At 49.2% G+C, this 27,398-nt stretch overlaps 1 protein-coding gene across 1 annotated transcript in view; it reads right to left on the bottom strand.

Moving 5' to 3' along the window:
- The window catches only part of SKIC3 (SKI3 subunit of superkiller complex), a 2,336,627-nt gene that overhangs the window by 706,845 nt on the left and 1,602,384 nt on the right, over positions 1-27,398 (bottom strand). Inside the window, exon 30 of the mRNA XM_069627646.1 lies at positions 23,267-23,390. Coding sequence (XP_069483747.1) covers positions 23,267-23,390 — 124 coding nt within the window. The remainder of the gene's footprint in view (positions 1-23,266; positions 23,391-27,398) is intronic.

Here is a 27,398-nt window from a genome sequence, read left to right on the forward strand (position 1 = left end):
TGGTGCAGCGAGTGGGCAACTTGGAAAGTAGGGCTGAAGAGGCGGAAGGACGTGCCCGGAGAAACAACGTTCGCATCGTGGGCCTGCCGGAGGGGGCTGAAGGCCAGAATCCCACGGAGTTTATTGAGAACTTGCTGCTGCAGGAGATCACTGGGGGAGCCCTGTCGCAGGGGTTCGTGGTGGAGAGGGCGCACAGGGCCTTGATCAGGAGACCACCACCGGGGAACCCGCCTAGGCCTGTGATCGCCAAGATCCTCAATTATCGGGATCGGGAAAGGATCCTCGAACACTTTCGTAAGGGGGGCACCATACGGCGAGGAGAGGCGACCATTACTGCTTACCCCGATTACACCTTGCAAGTGCAGCGCAGTCGCATGAACTTTGGGGCGGTTAAGAGGCGATTGCGGGCAGCTGGGTACAAGTATATGTTGCTTTACCCGGCCAGACTGAAGGTTTTCTTCAAGACTAAGATGCTGTTCTTTGACACTCCGGAGGAGGCCATGGAATGGCTCGATGCACAAAACTGTCCTCAGGAGCCAGATGAGCGGACGGCGGATGGAATGGGAAGAGATAAGTGACGCTGCGGGCCCGGTTCGGCTATGAACATTGGGACTGGAATATAGTCTGTGTGACTCTGTTACGGAAGTGTATGCGTTAGGACTTTAGAACATGGTCTGTGTGCGCGGATACGGAAGTGTGGGAGGGGAGCCTCCAGGGGCTGTTCTTTGTACCCCAGTTTGAGTTTAGGTTAGTCACTGTGTGTGGGGTGACACCCTGTCGGGTTCTCTACTTGGGTTCCAGAGAGAACCGAACACGGGGATGCCTGAGATCCAGGGATGGAGCTGGGCAGTTGGTTGGCTTAGGGGGGGTGGGGTGGGTCAGTTTTTATATGAGCCTGGGAGAGAAACTGGAAATGGGGGTCTTTGAGGTGGGGGGGGGGCGAGTAGACCTGGGAGGGAGGAGGGAGCTACTGATAAATCATGGGGGACCTTAGGATACTAACGTGGAACGTTAGAGGGCTTAACAGCTACCTTAAGCATAACAAGGTCATGTTGTACCTAAAAAGGCAAAAGATAGATGTCGCCTTGTTACAGGAGACGCATCTGACACGGGATAAACTGGAACTGGTGGGGAGGAAGTGGAGAGGGACTGTAGTTGGATCTACATACTCTGCCTATGCTAGAGGTGTGCTGGTTTGGGTTGCACCACATGTCCCGTTTAAGCTACTTGGGGAGGTTGTGGAGTCTGATGGGAGGCTGGTCATGGTAAGGGGGCTTGTGGAAAATAAAGTAGTGTGTATTATAAATACTTATGCTCCCAACCGTGACACGGCGACATACTTTAGGACACTGATCACTAGACTGGGTGAAGGGATGGGGGGTCCGGTGATTTGGGGTGGGGACTTTAATTGTGTACTAAACCCCAAGGAGGACAGGTCGGATGACAGGGTGGTCAGGCCCAGCCCGGCGGCTAGGGTACTGCAGGCGCTGCTGGTAGACCTTGGCCTGGCAGACGTGTGGAGGACGAGACACCCTGGCGTGAGGCAATATTCGCATTACTCGGCCCCGCACCAGCTACACACAAGGCTGGATTACTTTTTCGCCACACCGGACTTTGTCGCGGAGTGTGACCAGATAGACTACAGGGCGAGAGTCCTTTCGGACCACTCGCCCCTGGTCATGCGATGGCAATTTTGTCCCCCATGTGCGCAAATTCCAACATGGCGCCTTAGGGCGGACGCTCTCAGGGATCCAGTCTTCAGAGAGGACATGAGGGAGGAGATAGTTGCTTACTTTGAGGCGAATACAGGTAGTGTCAAGTCGGCTGGTACTTTGTGGGAGGCCTTTAAGGTTGTAATGAGGGGGGTTGCCATTGCGAAATCCAAGGGATTAATGGGAGGAGTCCTGGCTGATCTGCGTAAAGCCGAGATTGAGTTGGAGGAAGAGCTGGGGGAGGGTGGGATGGATACGGAGGAGGTCACTAATCTGCAGCAGAGGTGCGCAGAACACTGGGACAGGCTCTGTAATCTGAATTACAGGAAGTACATTGAGAGGTTGCATGTGGGGGGGGGCAAGACGGGCAGGCTTCTTGCTTGGCTGTATAAGAGCGAGACCCCAAGATCCCCGATCCGATCAGTTATCACTGAAAAGGGCGTGGAGGAGGACACTCAGGAAGGGGTGAATGGGGCGTTCGCGGAATATTATCAAGCATTATATGAGGATCGAGAAGGGGGAAGCCGGGAGGAGATAGAGGTAGTACTTGAAGACATAGGCCTGCCCAAGATAAGTGACGAAGAGCGAGAGGAGATGGATGCTCCGATCACTCTGGAGGAGCTGCAGGAGATTGTGCGGCAGCTACCCACTTGCAAGGCTCCAGGAGCGGATGGGTTCCCCAGTGAATTTTATAAAGCGTATGGAGAAGAGGTGCTCCCGCCCATGCTGGAGATGTTTAATGAAGCGTTCGAGGTGGGGCGGCTGCCGGAATCGCTCAGGGAGGCGATTATAGTACTGCTCCCCAAACCCAATAAACCGGGACATGATTGTGGCTCCTACCGGCCCCTGTCGATGCTGAACCAGGACAGCAAGATCCTAACAGCTGTCCTGGCAGCCAGAATGCGGAGGGTGATAGGCAAGCTGATCCATCCTGACCAGGCGGGCTATGTCCCGAATCGGAATATTACTCAGAATCATAGACGCCTTCACAGGGTGGTTGAATGGGGGTGCAATGAGGACAGCGAAATGGCGATAGTGGCGTTGGACGCGGTTAAAGCGTTCGACTCTGTGCGATGGCCGTGGCTGCTGGCAGCTTTGGGGCGGTTTGGACTGGGACCAGGCTACATGAGGTGGGCCGAGCTATTATATAGTGCGCCTCTGGCTAGGGTCCGTACGGGCGCAGTGGTGTCAGATAGATGGCAGTTAGGTAGGGGCACTAGGCAGGGGTGTCCTTGGTCCCCAATGTTGTACATACTGGCCCTCGAGCCCTTAGCGATTTACCTCCGGCAGCAGTATGATCCGGTGGGCATAGAGGTGGGAGGGGAGTGCCATTTTATATCCCTGTATGCAGACGATATGCTGTTATACCTGAAACATCCGGAAGAGAATTTGCAGTATATCTTGGAGGTATTGGAGAGGTACGCCTGGCATAGCGGTCAACCCTCAGAAATCCGCACTATTCCCGCTAGGCAGTTATGTGGGGATACCGGTGGAGAGGTTGCCAGTGCTGCGGATCCCGTGAGCGACAAGCTCCTTCCGGTACCTGGGCATTGACGTGTATCACACGACCGAGGAAGAACACAGGCATAATACTGAGCTAGCTGTGGGAAAGATTGAGAAGTGCATGAGGTTCTGGGAAAGATTGCCTTTAGCGATGATGGGTCGTGGAGCTATGCTTAAAATGGTGGTGCTGCCCAGGCTCCTGCATTACTTTAATAACATCCCGTATATGATACCTAGGAAGTTTTTTGCTAGGTTACATAGTGTATGTAGGAATTTCCTGTGGAACGGCACGCGCAACAGGGTCGCATTGTGGAAATTGCAGAACTCTTATGAGAAAGGTGGTGCGAAGCTGCCGAACTTTGAGGCCTATTATTTGGCGGCGCAACTGCAGTATGTGGCCAGGTGGCTCTCAGATGAAGAGACCTCCGAACACAGGCTGCTAGGGAGAGACTGTTCCCCCTTCTATCTGCGGGAGGTGATCTGGGTGACCGGTTCATTGATGAGAGAGCGTCCTAAGATGCTAGCCCTTGGCAGGAACATATGGCGGCGCGCCTGTCGGATGATGGGTGACCCCTTGCCGTGTATGCCGCAGTTATCTCTGGTCGCCTTGGCGAAGGAAGACGGGCAGCTGAGAGCTATTATCCGGACATACTGGGAGTCAGTGGGGTTGATCACTATGGGCGACATCTGGCAGGATGGGACCCTGATGGAGTTCGATGAACTGGAGGCAGGGTCGGGGCTACACAGGGGTCAATATGTAACATATCATAGGGTGGTCCGGGAGGTCCGGAGCACGTGGCCCGAAACTACTTTGGCCGATGAACCGGATGCCACGCTGGAAATAATGTATGATGCATCAGAGGGTGGGCACGAGGTCTCTAGGTTGTACGAGATGTTGATGACAAAGGTTGGGAAGGATTTGGGGCACCTGAGACTGGAATGGGAAGCGGAGATGGGGGCCTCGATGTCGGATGGGATGTGGGAGCGCGCCCTGGGGTACCACAAAAAGGTATCGAGGAACGCCAGGTTTAAGCAGATACAGCTCTATATTACGCACAGGGCATATATGACCCCCCTTAGAATTTCCAAATTTCTGGATAATGGGCGCCAGGCGTGCCCCAAGTGTAACGAAGAGAATGCGGACATGATACACATGTTCTGGGCGTGCCCAGTGATTGCAACCTACTGGGGTGAAGTGGCGCAGAGGCTGGCAGGGAGGGGTATCACACTTAAGGTGGATTCAGCTTGGGCCTGTCTGCTGGGAGGGTATCCCAGGGCGCGTAAACTTCGACATGTTGAGAAACCTAAAGATCTGGCCTATGTGCTTGCCAAACGTAGGATAGCCATGGGGTGGAAGAAATGTCATAAGCCGCGAGTGGAGGTCTGGTGGCGAGATCTCCAAAAATGGGCTGATGCCAAAACGACAGTGTGGCAGGATGGCAGTATGGCAGGGGAAGAGGAAGAAATAGGCTCTCTCACGGCATGGAAGTTATTGTTAGCTGAGCTGTTTGGTGCGGGGTCGGCCTCGGCTGGACTTGAGAGCGATGAGGCCCCACCGCATGGAACGGACACTGATGGCGGACACTCTAAAGGCTCATAGGGGGGAGGGATGGGGATTGCAGTGCCTTATTTTTTGTTCGTTTGGTTTTGTTGTTGGAGGTGTTTATTTATGTTTCGTTGTACTGTTGTTTGGTTGAGATAAAATAAAAAATATTTAAAAAAAAAAAAAAAAACTACAAAATATGTATCTGTTCAAGTTCAACTTAAAACGTATTGATTATTGTTATGTATACTATTTAGCTTTTGATACAAACTGGCTTGTATGCTTATTTGTCAATATCGGCCATCTTTTACCTGTAATTTCTTTTTGTTGATGTTACATCTTTATTATTGCAATTACTGTTATATAGGCGAAGCCTGGACTTTAATAACATACTATTCTTCTACTATTCTTCTACTGCAAACGGTCTGGAGGACGAGGTATGAGAAGTGATCATTTATTGATTTATACTAATCGTTATTGATTAACAATATCTTTTTTACATGTAAGGCATTAGATCAACAACCTTGATGTATTTATTGCAAAAACACATGCAATAATGAAAGCCAACCTTCAGAAAAATGTGCTTTGTCACTGAATAACATAGACCCTTTCACTATATGAATGGTGTATGCTTTTGTTTATAAACATTTAGCTGCTTAGTGAAAAATGGAATAGGTGAAACAAAATAACATTACAATGCATTAAAGGGGCCACAATGTAATCAATATGTTTTTCAGGATGATCTCTCACCAACTCCCTCCGACATCTCTGAAGGTTATCAGGTACAGTTTTCAATTATGTCTTTTTAAAATGTTACATGTGCACAGTGTTTGACTTTGTCAATACTAATTTAAACATTTTAATCAGACGATTAACCATATCTTTTTAACTGATATTGCACGGTCGACCATCATTAAATCAACTTTATCAGGATGTACTTTGTGAGATAAAAGATTTTAACATTAAATTGTTTAACAATTTAAAAAAAAAAAAAAAGTAAAAGCTCCAAGACAAACCCTTTCGGTTCTAGGTTTCCTTCATGTAGAACTGATCTTCCATAAGGGATAATTAAGAAAGACTTTCCAAGTACTATGCATCAGAAACCCTCAATGGACTTCAATTCCAAAACCACTTAAGTACTGAGATGAGGGGGATGAAGGAATTGATACCGAGCAGCAGGAGCATCAAGCTTAATGAGCGTGCTAGTTGTTGGGGGAAAATTGACTAGTTACTCACCGTAGTGACTAACGTACTCTTAGCCCATAGTCCCCTTTCCTCCATACTGTATAGGCGTCCATCTCCAGGGACGGGAGACAGAACCTTTTTCACCAGAAAAATCTTTTTCCCTTTATATTTAGAGGCCCGAGGGGGCGCGGCCCTGGGAGCATGCGCTCGCCTGACTCCACCCACTGGCACCACGCCTCAGTCCCCATTGATGTGTCAACAATATTCAGAATTGCCTAATGACGCCAGTATAATTAGGGGGGAGGATGGTGGAACATATGGAGGAAAGGGGACTAAGGGTACATTAGTCACTACGGTGAGTAACTAGTAATTACTCTTACGTCCCATCCCCTTTCCTCCATACTGTATGGGCAATTACAACTGAATGTAGCCCCAGGGTGTAGTGGAGACCCTCCTTAAGAAAACAGGTTTCGTCGATCTGCCTGCCCGAAAGCTGCGTCTGACCTAGAGGTGGCGTCCAAACAGTTTTGCAGAAAGACAAAGGGGTGACAAAGGTAGCCGCCCTGCTGATGACCTGCCACGGCACATGCCATTGGAATGCGATGGCCGTGGCCTTGGCTCTGACCGAATGGACATGCAAGTTAGTTGGCACCAGCTTGCGCTGCCCCTCACAAGCCTCCTTGATGGCCGCAACCATCCACCTTGCTATGGAGGCCTTAGAAGCCTGATAACCGGGCCTTGACCCACCGAAAGTGACAAACAGGGCGTCCAACTTGCAGAAGTCCTTGGTCCTGTCCAGGTGGTATTTAAGAGCGCGTCTGACATCCAGACAGTGCAAGACCCTCTGAGGCTCATCCTTGAGGTCGGCAAAGAACATGGGAAGGACTATCTCCTCGTTGAGATGGAAGGAGGAGGTCACCTTGGGTAGGAACACAGGGTGCGTTCGAAGGACAACCTTGTACTTGTGAAAAGTGGTGTAGGGCTCTGATGCCACCAGAGCCTGAATCTCGCCGACTCTGCGAGCGGAAGTGATGCCCACAAGTAGAGCTGTCTTTATGGTGACCAGCCTGAGGTCCACGGATGCCATTGGCTCGAAAGGTTTGTGCGCCAATGCGCCCAACACAACATTTAGGTTGCGGGGTGTGGTTTCTTTATAGGCGGGTAGAGTCTGTGGAGGTCCACCAGATGTCGCTTGACCACCGGATTGGAAGAGGAGAAGAGGCCCTCCTCTGAATTCCTGTAAGCCCCTATGGCTGCCAGATAAGTGCGGCATGTGTTCACCTGTACGCCGGAGTGGTCGAGGTGTGCTGAGAAGGAGAGCACATCGTCCAAGGTGCACCTAAGAGGGTTGATCCCCTTAGAGTCAGCCCAATGTCTAGACCATTTACTCCTACATTGGCTCATAGTAGCCTTGCTTCTAGCGCCCTGGATGATCTCTAGGTTAGCTTGAGAGAGGTTCAAGTGTTTCAACGTGACCTGCTAGGGAACCACGCTGCAAGGGCTAGTTTGTGTGGCGGGGGACAGAGTACCGTGCCCACCTGCTGGTCCATGAGAGGAGCCGGGCCCAGCAGGAGGCAAATGGGTGGCCTGTCCGATAGGCTGAGTAGCTCGGAGAACCACGGTCTCGCCACCCACCATGGAGCTATCAAAATGATGTTGAGGTGACGAGATTCCTTTAGCTTGCAGATCACCCTGTGGACCAGGGGTGTGGGCGGGAAGGGGTATGGCCGTCATGTCGTTGCACTGTATCTGGAATGTGTCGCCCAAGGGGCCTGAACCCTGCCCCTGCCAGGAGGCGAACAGCTGGCATTTCCTGTTGTCCCGAGAGGCAAACAGATCCACTTGGGGATGCCCCCACCTGAGGAAGATCTCCTTCAGTACCAGGTCGTTCAATTGCCACTCGTAGTTGTCCGCCCCAGTCTGCTGAGCCTGTCTGCCTCCAGGTTGGACTCCCCTGGGCGGTGGACTGCGGTGAGGTAGATGCTGTTCTCCAGTGCCCACTCCCACATGCAGACCGCTAGATTGCACAGTGGAGGGGATCTGGTACCCCCCTGCTTGTTGACATCATACATCCCTGTGGAGTTGTCGGTCTGGATAAGAACTGCCTTGCCATTGAGGAGGGGGAGAAAGGCATTGAGAGTCAGCCATATGGCCTTCAGTTCCAGCCAATTGATGTGGGACTCCTGCTCCTACCGAGTCCACACTCCATCGATGCTGTGGCTGTCCAGAGTGGCTCACCAGCCCTCTAGGGAGGAGTCCGTAGAAACAGTGACCTGAGGGGCCGGCTGCCGGAAGGGCTTGCCCTGCCTCAGGTTGAAGTCCGCAGACCACCACATGAGGTCCGGGTGGAGAAAGGGAGGAATGTTGACAGGCTCCACTTGGGAGCCCTTCTCATGATTCCATGAGGCTGCAAAGTGCAGCTGTAATCTCCTCATCTTGAGCCTTGTGTGGGGTACCGCCAACAGGACCACCGCCATTATACCAAACCGATGTTGGTACCGCCAGGTCGAGGTCACTGCACTGCAGAGGAAATGAATGGTGGCCTACTTGATAGCCGATATCTTGTCCTCGGAGGGAAAGACTGTCTCGGAGCTTGTGTCCTAGATGAGGACCAGGAAGGACAGGTCTGCATGGGCTGCAGCTGAGACTTCTTGAGATTGATAGTGAACCCCACGTCGTGGAGTGTATTCATCAGTGCAGAGGAGGTATGATGAACCGCTTCCGGAGCTGTAGCCCGGACGAGCAAGCCGTCCAGGTATAGGTAGACATAGTGGCCAGGGGGACCCGAGGAGGGCTGCCACTCCATTCATCAAACTGGTAAACACCCTGGGGGCTGAGTTGAGGCCAAAGGGTAGTACCTTGTATTGGGAATGGCAACCCATGATCCTGAACTGCAGTAAGGAACGATGCGCCCGCCAAATCGGGATGTGTGGGTGTTAGGCAGAAACCTGTGCAGTTCCCTCTGGGACCACTGCAAAAGATTTAGGACTACAGGTGTTTGGCAGTAAACCCACTTGGTAGCAGTCTGTACCACACAGATTCACTTGGTAGCTGTGGCTGAGCAGTCAGACTTCCCTCAAGAAGAGGTAGGCAGTATACAGAGTATTCACAATAGGTCAAGAGAACACAGTAGAACAAGTAAACACTTACCAGGGCTTGGTGTAAAAGAGATATAATTATTTATTTTAAAACCACATCTAGAAAAACACACAGGCACTAATAGTAAGCATTTCAAAAACACAGTCACTAAAAGATATACACTATCTAAAAAGAATAATTAGACAAGTCTTAAGTAAAGCCCCCACTTATTTTCAGACAGCGGTGAGCGCTTAACGTAGATGGCACTCTAATAGTTCGTTTTAAAACGGGAGAGAAGAGCAGAGAACAAGTTGAAACAGATCCCAACACTTTTATCAGAACATAAGAGAGGAAGGCAAAGTAAAACCGTGAAGTTAGAATTCAAGAGGCCGGATCCACTTTCAGAGGATCCAAACGAAATGTGTCCAGGGTCACACGGTTGCAGTGCACAAAAGTCTTGTAAAGGTTCAAAAAGGAGTTGGACCAAAGAAAGGGACCAGATAGACGGTCAAGGCGGCCAGCCCAGTCCAGAAGGTTAAGGGGTTATTATTACCTTGTTGCAATCTTTAGAAAGGGAGGCCTGGCGGACACGGTACCTTAAAGTGGTGAGAACGCTCCAGCGGGGGCAGTTGTTCCTGGCAGCGGGTGCAAGTCGGTGCTTCGTCCGGGGGAAGAGAGGATCTCGTCGTGGAGGAAGACAGGAGTCTGTTGCACTGCCAGGGAAGAAACCAGCCGCAGAGTTTCTCAGGTACAAGGAGCGGTCCGGTGATTCGCGGTTCAGTGGTGAGTGGCTATCCGGCTGCCGGGGAGCTTGGCACGGGCAGTTCGACCACAAACCAGGCTGGGGTGCGAAGAAAGAAAGGTAAACTGGTTGTACCCACCAGTCAGGGGAAGAAGCCTCTCCAGCCGGGAGATCTTCTCTATCGTCGGGAAGTGGTGAGTCGGTTCTGCAGGGCTCCACCGGTGGTGTCGTCGTGGTAGGTTGGCTCAGCTTCTCCCTCGTCGGATTCTCAGGTCCTGTGGCGACTTCTGAAGTTCCAGTCCCCAAAGCCCTGCTTTTATGCAGAAAAACCCCATTCACTCAGCCTAGTTGTCACTCAAACATGCTAAGTGGTGAGCCGGCCGGCTCACCACTTGGGCCAATCACACAAGAGTGCGACCTGAGTTACCAAGGTAACTCAGTCCAGGGTGCCTAAACCCCCTCCCACACCCCCTGTGGTACCCAGGCAGAGTGGCACCACTTTTGGAGGCTTCTGTGGAGAAGCCCGCCAAAAAGTGGAACAAAGGGCTCGACTTGGGTTGGAGTCACAGAAGAGAACACAAACACCATTTTAGAATCGAGTCTTGGCAAAAAATACCAACCGGAGAATTAATATTAATTAAATAAACCGGCGGTATGTTCGAGGCTATGAGAATTGAATAATTAAAGTTGGTAGCCATAACAGTGGGAAAATCCCATAGGAAAATATTTGCGGCCACCAGCCAAAACTCGATCAGGGGGGACGGAGACGTGCCCCCTCGACTAACAGACCCCGGGGCAATCGAATTGCCCCGACCAGTACGTCCACAATATGATGCTTTGTACTGGTTTCTGTTAATAATTTGGGACTAGTAAAGCCAATGGTGACTTTACACGCCCTGGGAGACAGTAGTCAGTCCCAGGGTATGGAGTCTATGGTGGGGTGTCACTATGACACCCCTGTGTTACTGCACGGAGGGTGCTGTGTAACGCACATAGGAAAATCACATGAGACCCTATAGAGTAAAGGACCCCATAGCCCATAAAACACATTACCAGTCAAAGGAATACCATAAATCATGTCCAAGAGTGGGAGAAAGAGAGTCTCACTCTTGGCAGGAGGAAAAAACAAACTCCAGAAATCCAGCAAAGCTGCTGGGGGACTCACTAGGTTAGGAAATTCAGCCTAAAGAGAGAATTCTCCCTAACAGTGGGTACACGTCCTTTAGATCCAGGGAGCACATCCAGTCTCCCCTGTCCAGTGTTTCCGCAATAAGTGCTGACATAATCATCTTGAATTTTTGCAGAGGAAGGGAGAGGTTGAGGGTGGAAAGGTCCAACACAACTCTCAGGCCAGCCTGGTTCTTCTTCTGTATAGCGAAAATTATGGAATAAAAGCCTGAGCCTCTCTGGGAGGTTGGGTCTTCTTCCACAGCCTGGCTCTTGACGAGCAACCGGATCTCCGCCAACAGAGTTGCTGTCTCAATCTGTGGGAGAGGAGGGAGGAGAGTAAGGTATCGGTAGGTGGTACCCCGTGGAGACTACAGAGAGGATCCAGGGGTCTGAAAACCTCTGGTGCCAGAATTGCACGTGAGAGGCAAGCCTGCCCCCCACCCGGAGACACGTGGACCCGAAGGGGCGTATCATGCCTTCTTTCCCTCTGAGGCTGCTCCGGAGGAGAGGGATTGGGAAAAGCCCTGCCCCCCACCCCTTTTGTTGTTTCCTCCGGTGTTGATTCGGAGAACGGTCAGGTTGCCTGGACCTTCGTTCTTGAAAGCCCTGGAACCCACCAAAGGCCCGCCACTTGTCAGAGCGTTGCTGTGACTTGGTGTAGGCCTTGGGCGTGGCCTTCGTAAGAATAGATAAAGACTTTGCTGTTTGCGTGCTGTTCTTTTTATCTAATTCTTAATCCATAGTGGAATGAAAGAGGTCACTACCCTCGAATGGAAGGTCCAATATGCGTTCCTGGACGTCAGAGTTAAACTTAGTAGCCCAGAGCCAGGCAGTCCTCCTCATGTCCGTGGCGATGCAGATGGCCCAGCAATAGGTATTGATGTGGGCCACGGTGGACTCCATGATGTCCTGCACTACCAGCCTGGTTTCTCCTAGGCCAGCCTTGAAGCACGCTTGGCTCTGTGTCGGAGGTTCTGGGAGGAAGTCTGCAATTTCCCACCAGAGTCTTTGGTTAACAGCTGCCAGCATGGCATCCGCGTTGGCTTGACGCAGGTGCAAGGAGACATTGCAGTACACCTTTTTTCCGTATGCCTCCAAGATCTTCTCCTTCTTCCCTAGCAGCGTCGAGGACGAGGTGGCCGAGGACGACTGGGGCTTAGAGTAGAGTGACGCTGCAGCGATCACAGAAGAATGCGTTTGAGGATGTGCCAAAAGCAAGGGTGTATCCCCCTCCATCTACCTGTACTTGGCGTTGAGGCGCCGATTGACAGGTTTGGCCGAGTGCGGCTTGTGCCACCCCTTCTTAGCCAGGGCAACTACGTCTTTCTGCATCAGGATCCCGGTTCTTGGAAGGGGTCTTAGGGTGAGGACTTCTGCCAAGACCCCCTCCTCGGGCTGCTCTACCTCAGGCATAGGAAGGCCCAAATATTCTGCCAAACCTGCAAGGCGTTCGTGGAAGGCCCTGGCTGAAGATGGCGTGTCGGGGTCCTCCTCCTTGTCAGTGTCCACCAGAGTGCTCGGAGGGGTGCTGGGCTCCATGGCTGCGGTGTGGATACCAGAGCCGTTGGCTGCTGTGGAGGCTGCCGTGGAGCCTTCTGAAATGTGCGAGGCAGGGAATCCGGAATCAGAGGAGCAGGCTGGGGCAGCGGTGGCTGCGCTGGGGCCTGTGGCACCGGAGCCATAGGAGAAATGACTATGGGTGCTGGTCAGGTGACCTGGGGGAGCATGTCCCTGATGGCATCCCAGAGGATGGCCCCCATTTGGGGTGTTCGCATCAGCCCTAAGAACCTTTTGAAGAACTTGTCTTTGGAGGCTGTAGAGGTGGCAGTTGATATTGACAGAGTGGCTAAGGGCAACTGGGGCTGGGGCACACTCTGCCTTGTGTGCAGGGGAAACCTGCCCTGTGCTGCTGATGGATAAACTGTAGGCCACGCACCTGGTTGACACCAGTCCCACCTTGTGACTCTTTCCTCCACCCGCTCAGCAAGAGGGGGTATCGGACGAGCGGCCATCTTGTCTGGCGCAGAGGCTATTTTGTTGAGCTGTGTGCCACGTGCCGATGTTGTGGTGCCTGGCTCGCAGGAACCAGCCCCGTCCAAGACGCTTGATGTTGGAACAAAAGGCCTATCCCGCACCTCAGGCCGGGACCTGGAAGGCATATTGTCCTCAGCAGAGCTGCCGGTAGTGCTGCGTTAAGGCACCCCCTCGGACATGATGCCGGTACTAGGGCGTTGCCCCTCGAGAGTAACCCCGGTAAAAGAACCTTGCAGTCCCTCAGCACTGACCCCGGAAGGATCCGGAGACCCCTCGGCCGTGAGGCCGGTAGCTGGACTAGCCTCGGTACATGTGCTGGTGCTAGAACTCAAAAGGGTCCTCCCGGTCGAGCGCTTCCTTGGGAAGGAGTCGCCTTTACGGAGTGCGATGGTGAATAGAGGCCTTTCCTTCGGCGATGTTTGACCAAGTCCTTTAAGTCCTCCGGAGGTGACTTCTGGAAGAGCTCCCTCCACCTAGCTAGCCTGTTCCTCAGTGCCAGTGGAGTCAGTGTGTCGTACATGGAACAACCTTCCCAGCCGTGGTTGGGGCCAAGGCAGCGGAGGCAAAGGGCATGGGGTCAGATGTAGGGAAGAGCTCCTCGCAGGCTGGACACCTGCTGAAGCATACTGAAGTCAACATGCGCCGAGGAGGAGCCTGGCGTCAGAGGACCAAGTACCTAAATGAAAGGAAAAAGACAAAGATAGAAGAATGTCTGGGGAAGAACACATGGTTTTACATAGCCGAAACCAAATCCAGACGTGCTGGTGAATTCATCCCGTTCCCGCCAATGCGGAAAAGGGGACTGAGGAGTGGCACCGGTGGGTGGAGTCAGGTGAGCGCATGCTCCCAGGGCCGCGCCCCCACGCACCTCTAAATTTAAAGGGGAAGAAGATTTTTCTGGTGAAAAAGTTTCTGTCTCCCGTGCCTCATGAGGGACACTCATACAGTATGGAGGAAAGGGGATGGGACGTAAGAGTACACCTGTGCGTGGGACCTTCAAAAATGGTAACCGAACTTTGAGAGAGAAGGCAGGAGAAGATATGGCATTACCATTGAAGGCCGGTGTGTGGAAGCTGGATGCACAAGATGGTGTGCGGTAGCTGGTGTGGCAAAGAAAAGGAGCTTGCCAACAGAGAAGAAAAGTAACGTGGTGTGAGCAGGGAATGCCATGGAGACGCCAGGAACCGATAGAGGATTCCTGGGCATCTGGTAGCCAGGAGAAGCAGTGTAGTCCTTACCGGGAGCCTAAGAGAAGCTAGCATCTAGGAACGGAGCAGCGAGAGAAGCTGGAGAGACAACAGAGCCGCATAGGTATGCTGCGTACGAGTAAGCCAGACGGAAGATGCTACATAGAGCCGGTTGAGTCGGCACGAGCCAAGTGCAGACCCAGGGGCGTTTCAGCAACTGCGCCAAAGAGAATTTTAACATTGTGAAGTTACGGAAAGTAAAATAATAAGAATATTGTTTCTAAATTGAAAGGGTAGAGTGCCAACCCGAACCCCAATAAGAAGTGAATACAAATGTGTGGAAAGCTTAAAAGAACTGTGAAACAAGTAGATATACCAAGCTAAAAAAGGTACATGCTAATTGGATGTGAAGAGGAACTATAATATATGAGAAGTCCTGGCAAGCATACACCAGGCAGTTGAAAGTACAGTAAGAGAAGTCTGTGTCTGGGGAGTTGTGAGAAACCTGAGGGGGTTCTCCAAGTAGATGCCAGGAATCCCTTATTCAGGTGGCCACAAAAGGACTAGCCCTCTCTTACCCCAACCCTGAAGGCAAATGAGCAGGGAAAGATCACTTGGGTAGAGGGACCCGGAGGTATGCCAAGGAGAATGCCCATAGGGATACGCTGTGCGGTACCGAGGAAGGAAACGAGGAGGGTGAAATCTCTGAGACCTTTATGGACTGTCCTACATCTGCCCCCTTCCTCCCATTACATCTCTCCTACACAAACCCTGTTTGCCTGTTTCCTCTCCGACTACTCCCAATCATTCTTCTTCCTGTCCCTCTGATAATTATTTTCCGCCCTCCCAACCTACTCAGGTAAAATACTACAGTTCCCACAATCCCACTTGTTTATTTCACAGTCCTAGCTATTCCCGTTTGCTTCACAAACCCTACCAATCCCGACCCTCTGATTATCATTTTCCGAACACCGAATCCACTATGACATAACACTACCATTCCCACAATCCTCTGTCATGTTCTCCATCCCGGTCATTCTCGTCCATTTAACAAACCCTCCGAAAACCTTCCCCTTTTCCAACCCAAACACTTATGCACACCACAAACAATAGTCGAATAAAACTGTGTACCTGACATGTCCCAACACGAGAGTCAGGCAATTAACTTGAATCACACACACACAATGGCCCTTTCCCTTCCCCACAGGGATAAAAGGTGGAACAAGAGAGAGCAGTACGAGCAAGGCGAGCACAGAAGACAGCAGGATGGCACAACTAAGCAGGTGCGGCAGTTCAAGAGAAGGAGAAAGGTGGCAGGAATCGAGAGGGTGTCGAGGAGAGAAGTGACCTTGCCCTTTTTGTCCCAGGCCCCCGGAACCTTCATGGAAGAGAGCCCAAAACCACAAACAATAGCACAAGTGTCTTGCAGCAGATATCAACTGCACACGGGGCAAGCCTACGCCGATAAGCAGGAATGAGGGACGCTCCTGCGACCGTGGTACTGGCCTTGACTCAAGTAAAGCCGAAAACCAAAAGGTTCAGCACAGCCAGTGAGTTGAGGGGAGAACCGATAAGAACCAGGCAGTGTTGAGTGAGAATCGTAAAGTGGCAAGTTTTGAATCAAGTTTAATGAACTGTAAAGAACTGTAAAAAGGGGAGACCAGCTGAAAAGGGAAACTGGCACCACGTGGGTGCTAACTCAAGAGACTCTGTTCGATCCCCATCAGAGCGAAACTACAGGTACCAGAAGCCGTAGGAGAGTCACCGAAAGTGGTTAAAGTGGTCATACAGAAGGTCTAGTAAAATCCCTGTACAATCGAAAGACTTTGATCTACAAATTGTGTGAAAACAAGTGTAATGAATCCCACCAAATGAGAAAGCAAGGGAAATAAATCCCACAAATTCTAGTGAATGTGAAGTTGGCAAGAATGAGCCCGACCAAAGGATGCTCACGAGAGGGGCAAAGTCTAAAGTCCTGAGAAACAGTGTGTTGACAGAGGTGACCAATGGATGCCCACTATGAATTTTTTCAAAAGACATTGAGAAACCAAGGGAAATGAAACCCGCTAAGGAGGAGACAAGGGTCTGAGCCCGACCGAGAGAGATCCAGCTGAGATTTGAGAAGGGTCCGAGCCCGATCAGGGGAGATCCAGAGGTGAAGCTATCACCCAAAAGCTCACTGAGAAAATAACTGGTGTAAAACTGTGGTAAACAATTGAGAAGGGTCAGCACCCAGAAGAGGGGAACTCAGGGGTGAACCCATCACCCAGCGAACATTGGAAACAAACTTTCATTTTTTAAAGGAACTTTTGTTTTTGTTAACTGAGGACCTCAGATCCTCGACGGCAAGAAGCTTTCCAGTGAAACAAGACCTGGCCCTCGACGGTCCTGAAAACTGACATTAGAACTGTTGTCTCGTGCTGGAGAAGCCAAGACTGTACTGTGCTCCAAGATCCCACCTTACCCCGTGCTCAAAACATGGGGAATGGAGACCCAGGTACTGCATCCTGACGTATTATTTGAAAACACTTCTTTCTTTTCTTGAGAACTATCCCATCCTCTTTTTTTATGAGTTGTAAGGTTTGGCAATAGATTTCTTAGTACAGGCCCTTTTATTTGACACAACGCCACTAAGACTACCATATTTTTCATTTGATGGTCGACGCTTGCTCTGATCTTAGATTTAGGTTTAGATTAGGCGTTTTTTCAACCTTCATACTGCATTCATTGGTCAATAAACACCCCTGAACTGTGATCACTTTTGTCTGTCTTACTTGTTGCCATCATGAGTTCCTCACATATGGTGTCAGAGTGGGATTTGATCCAATTAATAACGGTTGGAGGACCCCATTACTGGTAGAAAATCCCAAAAAAGATAAATCCTGTCAAACACATTTTTCCCTCAATGTTGAGAAATTTATGGAGAGCATACCACCTATCCCACCCTTGGTACAGAAAATGAGAGTACAATTTATCCCCTTGGCCTCCCAGGCTATTTTCCCCAACCGGAAATAAAATAGAGGGCAACAATGACCGCCTCTGATGTTTCCAAGACACTCTAATACCAGGGAGAGATAAAATCGTGGACTCTCTAGGCCAACAAATAGGTAACCTCGCCACCTCAGCCTACAGCCCTACAAGGAAAGGGGTATGGAGGCATTTCCCCTTCTATCTTGTGGAGGTGAAAAAGTTTATTCTACTTAATTTCTCCTCCAGTCCAAGAAATATTCCCTGAGGTGAAATACTGGGAACCCTCAGATATGGGACCACATGGAATCCCCCCTAGGGGAACCCCTCACAACCCAGGAGCGTTGGACAAGTCTGAAATAGACCATCCTTTCCTTTCTCCGGAAGACCCAAATCCCCTAACACTGGAGGGAGGAACCTTAATAGATTGTCACCTCCTTTGGCAACGGAAATACAAAATCCCATCGCTAGAGAATTTACTTGCGACCTCATTCCATGCGACAGGGACAGTGGTGCAGGATACATCCGATTCTCATAGTTGTAGAACAGAGAAAGAGGGAAATTTGGGGGAGGGAACATCAAAAAGAGGTACCAAAAGCCCTAATACAGAAAATAACATCCCGGAAACCCACATTTACTACTCAAATGGGAAAATAGAGGACGGGCAAATAAGAGAAGGGGTAAGAAACACAAATGGAAAGTTATACAGGGAACCATATGTTGACATGAGGAGTAAAACCTAGAGAACCCTAACACCCAGGATTTTCTTTTTAGCCCCCTGAATAAAGATGAGGGAGGATCAACATACGATATATTTATGAATATATCCGATACCTCACAGCAGAAACGTGCCTTTTCTGTGGAGAAAGAGGCCATGGTAGAGACATCTGCCCAGAGAAGATATGAGAGGATTTAATGAACACCCAAGAATGGGAGAGAAAGATCCAGAGAGAAAGAGAGGTGAAAGAACTCTTCAAAACATCCCCTACGCAAACCTGCAATACCAATCTAGGTGTTATGCAGGAAGACTTGGACTATCAGTCAAGGAGTTCCATGGTGGAATTCCCACATGAAAACCCCTGGTCCAACCAGCATAGGGGAAGGGCATGTGAGAAACCTGAGGGGGTTCTCCCAAGTAGATCCCAGGAACCCCTTATTCAGGTGGCCACAAAAGGACTAGCCCTCTCTTACCCGAACCCTGAAGTTAAGAGACTTTCCAGTGAAACGAGACTTGTCCCTCGACGGTCCTGAAAACTGCCATTGGAACTGTCGTCTCGAGCTAGAGAAGCCCGAAACTGTACTGTGCACCAAGATCCCACCTAACCCCCCTACACAAAACATGGGGAAGGGAGGACCCAGGCTACTGCATCCCGACATATTATTTGAGAACACTTCTTTCTTTTCTTGAGAACTATCCCACACCCTTTGTTGTATAAGTTGTAAGGTTTGACAATAGGATTCTTAGTTTAGGCCCTTTTATTTGACACAATGCCACCAGGACTGACTTATTTTTTATCTGATGGTCGACGTTTGCTCCCATCTTAGATTTAGGTTTAGATTAGGCATTTTTCCAACCTTCATACAGCTGCTTTCATTGTTCAATAAACACCCTTGAACTGTGATCACTTGTGTCTGTCTTACTGGTTGCCACTGTGAGTTCCTCACAGAGCATAACAGGCAGTTGTGAATACAAGAGAAGTCCTGGCAGGAGAGCACACCCAGAAGTTGTGAGTACAAGAGAAGTCCTGACAGGATAGCACACAAGCCAGTTGAACATGCATAAAGAGTGCTGGCAGGGGAGTGTACCAGGAACATTGCAAACCTACAAGGAATGTAAAACAGAAACAGTGTTTGTTATATAAAGAAGGAACTTGTGTTAAAAGAAAGAACTTGTGTTAAAGAAGAACTTACAGGGATGTACAATCTTTGTCTAACAGGATTGTTGTGGGCCAATAAAGACACCAAGAGCTTTTAGACCCAGAGACACCTATAATACCAGTGAAGAATCCAGGGGAAAGGAATCACCCAATGGAACAAACGTTGTTTCCATTTTTGAGAACATTTACATTGGAGCTGTTCTATTTTCATTTAAGAACACTTTTTGCAAATACCAGGTTAAAGACATTTCCCTTTCCACTTTATTATTTTGTTTGTAGTGTGAGGGTCAGGATAGAATGTTTGGACACAATGAGGGCTTTTGATTTACGACATCATGAAAACGACAGATGCTTAGTTTTTGGTTCTTGGTAAGGAAACTCCTCTTTAGAAAAGGTATTTTCCCAACCCATTTAAGTTGAATAAAAGTATTTAACCAAAAACATGACTACTTTGTGCCAGTTTTTCATTTCTGACCCCTCACAATAGACTCGGATACACTTACTTTGATCTATAAATCCATCAAACACTTGATGTCGATGAACTGGATGTTCTCAAATAGTTCCAAAACAGAGCTCATGATATTTGGATCAACTCAGGCCAGAGCAAAACCTGATCCAATGTAGTCTAATTTTGCTATTGAGGATTGCAATATTCCTGTTCTAAATAAAGTAAAGACCCTTGGAATCGATTTAGAATCCTCACTTGGTGCGTATGCACATACAAGTAACATGTTAAAAATTCAAAGTACCATCTGCGACTTCTTAGACAGATTAAGCATTTTGTCTCTGATAAAAAACTGTGAAACCTTGACTTGAGCCACTATCTTGCCTAGTATTGACTATTGCACTGCCCTTTTGGCTGGTTCTAGCAAAGGTATCATTCATAAACTTCAAGTAGTGCAGTACGAGGAAGTTTGCATTGTGAGAAATATCGCTCATAAAGCCCAATCCAGAAAAGAACTGCACTGGCTAACTGTGGCTGCTAGAATACAGTTCAAGACGATCACTCTGGCACATCAATGCCTTTATGGTATGGCTCATCTTTATCATAAGGAAAGCTTAGTTAGATATGAGCCAAGGAGAGTACTGCGCTCTAGCAACACTAACCTTCTCTTCTGCCCCAGAGTCCGGCGCGTGATTGGAAATGACCGGTCTTTCCCAGTACAGGCAGCAAATGCATGGAACTCTCAAACTATGGATCAATGGCAAAAAAGGAGCCAGCATCCATTCTGGAAACTCTGGAAAATTTGCTTATTTGAATAACTGATTTGATCCTATTCTTGCTGGCCATCTTCTTATTTTGTGTCCTGTTTTGTGTGCAAAATAAATAAAATAAACAAGTTGTCTCGTAGGGACCACAATACTAAAAGGTCTCGAGACACATCGTCCGAAACCCAAAAAAGGTCAGACATGCTGGCCTGGAACTGAGAACACGAATATCGAAGTAGCCACTGTACCGACCTCATGCGTAACTAAGCCTCCGGCACCAGCAGAATGCAGGAGGCCTTGAGATCCAGTAGAGGCAGGAAGACGGAGGCCAGAAGCAGCTTCCATTATTGAGAGATATGAACCAACTGGAAGATGTTCGCCACTCGATCTCCGGGAGGAAGGTCCTGCCCATGTGTGTGTCTACAATCAAACTGATGATCAAAGGGACTGAGACTTTGAAACATGCTACTTCTTGAAGTTCAGAGCGAAGGCCAATCTGCGCAACAGGCTGCACACACATTACAGATGTACATATGTTTGGTCTGGGGAGCGAGCTTAGAGGAGCCAGTCGTCCAGGTAGGGGAACACTTGTATGCTTTCCCTGCTGAGATGAGATGCAACCACTGTCAGCAGTTCGGCAAAGACCCTGGGCACCGAAGAAAGGTAGAACAATAGGATCCTAAAATGGTAGTGTGTAGGGCAAATTACAAATCTCAGGTACTAGTTGTGCTTGCAATGGATCATCACATGAAAGCAGGCATCGGACGATCTAGGGACACTAACCAATTCCTGCCTGGAGAATCTGGGAATGGGTGAACCTTTTGAAATTGTCCTTGCACAGGTACAGGTTCAAAAACCTCAGATCCAGTATGGAACACAGGCCACTATCCTCTTTCAGAACCACAAAACAGAAGCTAACAAACTTCTTCTAGTAGGAGATGGGCCAAGGCAGAGTGGCATTGGTAGGAGGGTGTTCTGGCTGACATTGAACAAAAGGGAGATAGTAACCCTGAGTTACGACCTGCAAGGCTAAAGCGTCAGAAGTGGTATGATATCACTCCTCGCTGAGCAGAGTAATTTCGACCTCCCACGTGGGTTGAATCTCTGAAGTCTTCTTCGCAGACATTTTGCATTTCAGGCTAACGTGGGTACCGTTGAGGTGGAAATACCAACGTTTTTAGCTCTGTGACCTCAGCTGTTTGCCCAAGCATTGTGCCTTATCACAGAGGCCTAGGAGGTGAAGGTTTGAAAACCTCACCTTCTTGCAGTAGTAGTGCAGGGCTCTTGGGAAGCTAGGTCCATAGATTTTGCCATGGCTCTAGACACCTTGAAGGTTTAGTCGGAATCATTAGTCTTTGCTTCAAAAAGTGTATGTTGATCAACAGGCATATCCCAGAGTTCCACCTGGACATCTGGAGCAAAACTTGAGGTTCTCACACAAGAGTGCCTTCTCAGGAGTTTCGCGATACACATTCGGCCTTGTCAGGTTCGATTGTTATAACTGGCATGCTGCTTCCCTGCTGTCCTATACCAGGGCATATATGCCCCATTATCTCTGCAACCAGGAGAGTCTTTGCCGCTTAAGAGATCATGGTCCAGAAGCCAAATGAGAATCAGCACTCGCCAATCCCAATCCCACAGATCATGTTCCTCCCCTAAAATATAAAGGACATCTGTCTCCGAAAATCGGCACATGGCTTGAAGCTTGAGGCCATCCCGAGGTTAGGCATGACGCAGGTACAAAAAAGCAAAACTAAGGGGCGATTGGAAAGCATACGAAGTGCACACAAAAAAGGAACTGAGGTCATGGGGTCCGTCCACTCCATATATACTGCCCCTTATGTCACATTTGCCATTGAGGCAACTGGTTACAAAATCCCAGCAACAACTGCATAACAGTGGGGATTGTGAAGAACAAGCCCTGTTCCAGGAAACTCTTAAAAACCGAAATAGAGGCGAAGTACATCTTTACAGTGTTGATCTGCAAACCAACCGTGGGATAAAGATAGCAAAAAATCCAAAACAGCGGTTAAAGGACAGGGTTGAAAGGTCCAGATTCCTCTCCTCACACCAAGCTGAATATTTACGCCATCTGCAGGTATGACTTCATTTTGTTGCGGGTGTCTGAGCTGATATGAGTACATCAAGGACGTCGTCCGACAAGTCCCACTCCTTATATCCCAGGGGCACTACCTCTTTTTCTTCGAGTAAGAAGAATGATGGTGTAAAGACCCGCTCAGTGAACAGGACCTTTTGTGGTGCTTCTTCTTCTCCTTCTCTTTGCGCATGGGAGATCTCTCCACAGATAGGCGTTCTGTGACGTGCGACATCGAACGGGACCGCAAGATTTCACCCTTATCCTTGTGGATATAGGTGAAGCTCTTTGCCGCCGTTTCTGCAGGGCCTTCGGGTGCATGGACTGGCACGGCATGCAGTTCTGGGTGTAGTGATCTTCGCACAAGCAATAGAGACAATTCCTGTACAGATCCGATGCGGTCAACTGTCGGCAGTGTGTTTCCAAAGCAAACAGACTGTTTGAAAAGGAATGGAGTGCAAAGGGGGCAGTGCCACAATATATACTGGCCCCGATGTCATGGGCGGCGGGGGGCACGTAGAGGTATCGGGCGGAACCGTGCTGCTCTCCCTGATGGTGGAACGTTTCTGAAGAGCAGCTGTGCTGCAGATAGGGATATCATAGATGAGGAATCTGTGGGAGTAAGGAATCCATTAGAAATAAACCACATATTGACTGACACTGCTAGACTTCTCTTCAAAAAATTACATTTTCCAAGGTACACCAACAGAAAGATCCATTCAAATATTTTGGAAATCTTTATGTATTTCAGCCATAGCGTTGGTGTAAACCATATAAAATAGTAAAAGAGAAATATGGGAGACATTAATACTTTTTCGGGGGGAGAATGATGAGTTTGATCTTGTTGGAAGACGTACAAAAAAGTTAAAATGTGAAGGTAATGAAAAAAAACAAGTAGTGAGTTGAATTTTAATGTTCAGTTTATATTCACTAATACATAAAAGAGACAATGCTAGCCACTCACCATTTAAACAGGATAGTCTTTGCAGAGTCCACTTTATCACGTTTATACTCTATGATTGCCAGGGCTGTAAGTACATGAGCTTTCTCTTGGTCAGACCGTGCTACAGAAAGTGCTTTTTCATAGGCTGTTGAATTCAAATAAAAACAGGCATTAAATGGACTGAAAGGCACATCCTCAAAAGAACAAATTATCTACCTTTGGTAATGTTTTTCTGGTGGGTTAGTCATTCCATCCAGAGACTCTTCATTTTAAAAATATTTGTAGGTGTCAGTCTGGCTTCCGAAACATTTTAAGCCCCAAGGGGTGCACCGTTGCTTGCTATATATGTACTATATATGTAGAGGACAGTGTCCCATGAATTCATTATGGCACAGTGTTCCCAGCACAGGGCTGCTGAGGATTCACAGAACTGGAAGAGGTTATGAGTACGTTGGGAAGGTGATTAGGAATCTGTAGGAGGAAGACCTAACCCATCAGAAAGAATATTACAGAAGGTAAGTAATATGTTCTTCTAATGAATTCCTTCCTCCACAAATTCTTCATTTTAGGAATACTCACAAAGAAACAAAGAAACTGGAGGGGGGAGGAGAGTGAGGAACCATCACTTACATCAGGAAACTCTGGAGGAACACTCAACCAAGGTGGACGTCCTGATAAGGAATCCAGGCAATAATGTTAGGTGAGCATGTGCAGAAAAGTCCATGTAGTCAATCGAGAGAGATCCACAACAGAGAAACCCCTACAGAAGACAGAGGAAGCCGCCAGGACTCTGGTAGAAGGAGCCTTGAAAAGTGCAGGCACTTCCATTTTTGGACAGACTGCAGCATTCAAGCATGCAAAGGGTGATCAACCTGGACAGCGTGTGCTAGGTAACAAGCCCTGCCAGCCTGAGCACCAGTAAAATTTACAAAGGGCTGGTCGCCCTTACGGATGACCCTGTCCCCATAGACGCTGGAATAGATAGCTATCTGTTGAGGAATCTGCGGGAGAATGCAATCCATTGAAGGCATGCATGTATGTATTCATGTGAGTCAAAAAGCGCAAACCTGGCAGGGTTGCAATGGAGCACCCACCAGTAACAATTAGGGTATGGTGGTAGTAGAGGCACCTTGGATGGGCAGTCCGTATCGAGAGGGTGGGGGGGAGCAGGTTTAAATGGAACGGTCAGCAATTGGTAAAATTGTTTTTCTTAAGGATTGGGGTCTTCAGGTCCTTAAGAAAGTGTAGAATGGCAGGGGGCCAGTGTGATTTGCATGTGTAGCTTGTTCCAGAAAAAAGCAGCATATGACAGAAAGAGCCTGGAGCTCACTCACCTGTATCGAGGATGTGATTGCAAACAGGAAACTCACCACTTGGGTTAGCAGAACTCAAGTCCACAAACACAAGAGCTCAATTGGAGCCACTATGGAAAATGTCATAAGATTCAAATCCCATATAGGAACAACAAACTGCTGTGGTGGATACTGCCTAGTTAACGCTCTCAAAAATTGATTGCATAACTGCAGTGCTAGTAAAACAAGCATTGGCAATGCCAACAGTTTTGACTTTTGTGTGGCCATGCATTTGCCAGGCCCTGCCACAGTGGTATTAACTGTCCATTTAGGGTAGCAGCTGCAAATGGTGCCAGTACCTGGGCATATACTAGTCCCTTGCAACCTAATACTTATATACAAACCAAAACTGTTTGGCTTTGTTGTTAACAGGACTTCAGTATAGGACACTCATAGTGCTTATAAATCGAGTGGTTGAAGGAAGACCTTGTTAAGGAATCTAGACAACTGGACCTTCTGGAGGGCTTCGGCAGCTTTAGTTTCAAACAGGCTATGGGCATCGAATGGCAGATCCAACAGCCTGGTCTAGACGTCGTCCTCAAACATTGATGTTCTCAGCCACGAGTGGCACCTGACGACTGTGCTAGTGGCAATGCCATTCCCACACAGTCTGATGTGTCCAGTCCCGACTGCAACATCTGATGTGCCGCCTCCTTCCCGTCAGAGACAAAGTTCAGGAATCCGTCCCTCATCTCTCTCTTTCCGGTATGTACTCAGGCGCATTGGCCACAGCCTTCCAAAGGCCAAAGGAGATCTTCGCTAAGGCGCAAGAGGCATTCACGGCCTGCAGTGCAAGAAAAAACATCTTGTTGCCCCATGCGTCGAACCTCTTACTTTCCCTGTCCAGTGGAAGTGACAGGAAGGTAGAAGTCTTCAGGCTACCCTCCGTAGCCAGAACCATCAAGCTCTCAGGCAAAGCAAGGGAGGAAGGAATGGCCGGATCCGGCTCAGAGTGACAGTGTTTCCTCACGTTATCCCTGTCCACTGAAGGAACAGAGGCAGGCTTCTCCCACAACTCCAATACGGGGGCCTCCACTGGTACATTGAAGGGCAGGAGCGTCTCTTTTTTGGGGGTGTCGGCCAGAATATCACAAGGGTTGTACTAAACCTTGGACCTGGACAGAGCAGATAGCCCCAGAGTACTGGCCACCTTAGCCATCATGTGCCTGAAGGCGGCGTGAGGCTTTTCTGGGGTGGATGCTGGCAAAACTTGCCTCTCTGAGAAGTGTCCAGACCACTGGCCCCCTGCAGGTTCTCTGCCAGGCTGTGCATGTCCTAACCTTCCCAGTATAATTCTTCTAAGAAGTCTCTCATCTCCCTTGAACCTACAGGTTCAAGCCCAAAAGGGACCTGGTCACCCTCCTGATCATATATGTCATGCATCCTTGCCACAAAGGTGACCCTAGGGAGTGGAACATATTCCTGTGGAGCTGCAGTGTCCATAGCGCCGGTCGCCGCTAACTACGTGAAGACGGCACTGAGAGACCTCTGTCTCCGTCTGGTCCAGGCCTGAACTCTTAGGCGTGCAGGAGTGGTCCCCAGAAAAGTACCTTGCCGGTCGCAGCAGACACAGTGTGACCCTGCAGCGCCATACCCTGAGCTGACACGCAGTCGCCTGCACCACAGGCTCAGAGGCTGGCGCTGCCAGCACCTTGATGTAGCTGTCCAACCTCTTAAGGCAGAAGGTCTCCCACTCCTCCGGCATGTAGGACTGGGTAGGAAAAGGTACCTGCGCTGGACGCTCACAGGACTCTCTGGAGTGGTGGCTCTTCTTCTTCAAAGAGGAAGACTAATGTCGATGTGAGGATTCACTTGGAGAGTGGGACCTCTTCCGATGCTGCACCTTCTTGCCTTTTCCTTGTGCAGAGCCACTTGCTCTTTAGAGCGTTTCTCCGCACCATACAACCTCGACAGAGACCACAGAGCCTCTTTACCAACTGTCACCAAATTGGTGAACACAACTTTCATCTAAGGGGGAAGGTTGACTGCTGCCTCCATCACCACTATTTCACAGCGTATGTGAGTATCTATCGAGGTTGAATAAGCTGTTAACAGACCTTGATGTAGGCTGCCTGAAAAGACTTCATGCCCAGGGTATTTAGTTTCTTGTTTAACATGTCAGGTGGCAAGGAGAGAAAGGACTTTGCATCAGAACAATGAGGGTGAGTTACTAGAGACTCTGGCGTAGGACAGATGGAGAAAAAACCTAGGTCAGAAGGGGTCCGGTGGTGCATCTTGTCCAAATATTTATCTACAGCCAGGAAAGAGGCATTCTTGAGCCACATTTTAATGATGGGGCAAGCAATTGGAGCACTGAAGTGAACAAGTGACGTGTAGTGGTACAAAGCAGGATAGAACCTCAAACGGAATGTGAAGTTCCTCAGGGAAGTGGCACCTGGACATGAACTCTGACTTGGAGGATTAGGTACACATCTGTTTCTCCTGTGCCTCTTCAGCGAGAAATACAATTTTGGGACATGGCGCTGGGGCTACCATGCTGAAAGATTGAGACACCGATGGGATAGGAGCAGTTTTCAAGACTGGGCAGTGGACTAAGCTCACAATCATGCAGCGATGGGTCAAAGAGATGTGACATGAATCCCTAGATGTTGTCACTACCCAACAGTCCCCCTGGGGGTGGTGCACAGCGGGAGGATCTAATAGGGAGACACTCCCCCTCTGGGGACAGGGACAACCATCTAGGGAACGGCCCGGGACATCACACCACAACCCCACATTCTCACTATCTTTTCGCCTCTTCCGAGAGCTCAGAACCTTGTAGAGACATGTACTGTGGTAAG

The sequence above is a fragment of the Ambystoma mexicanum genome, chromosome 6p (assembly GCF_040938575.1).
Source record: "Ambystoma mexicanum isolate Mex_15411 chromosome 6p, UKY_AmexF1_1, whole genome shotgun sequence".
Classification (NCBI taxonomy): domain Eukaryota; kingdom Metazoa; phylum Chordata; class Amphibia; order Caudata; family Ambystomatidae; genus Ambystoma; species Ambystoma mexicanum.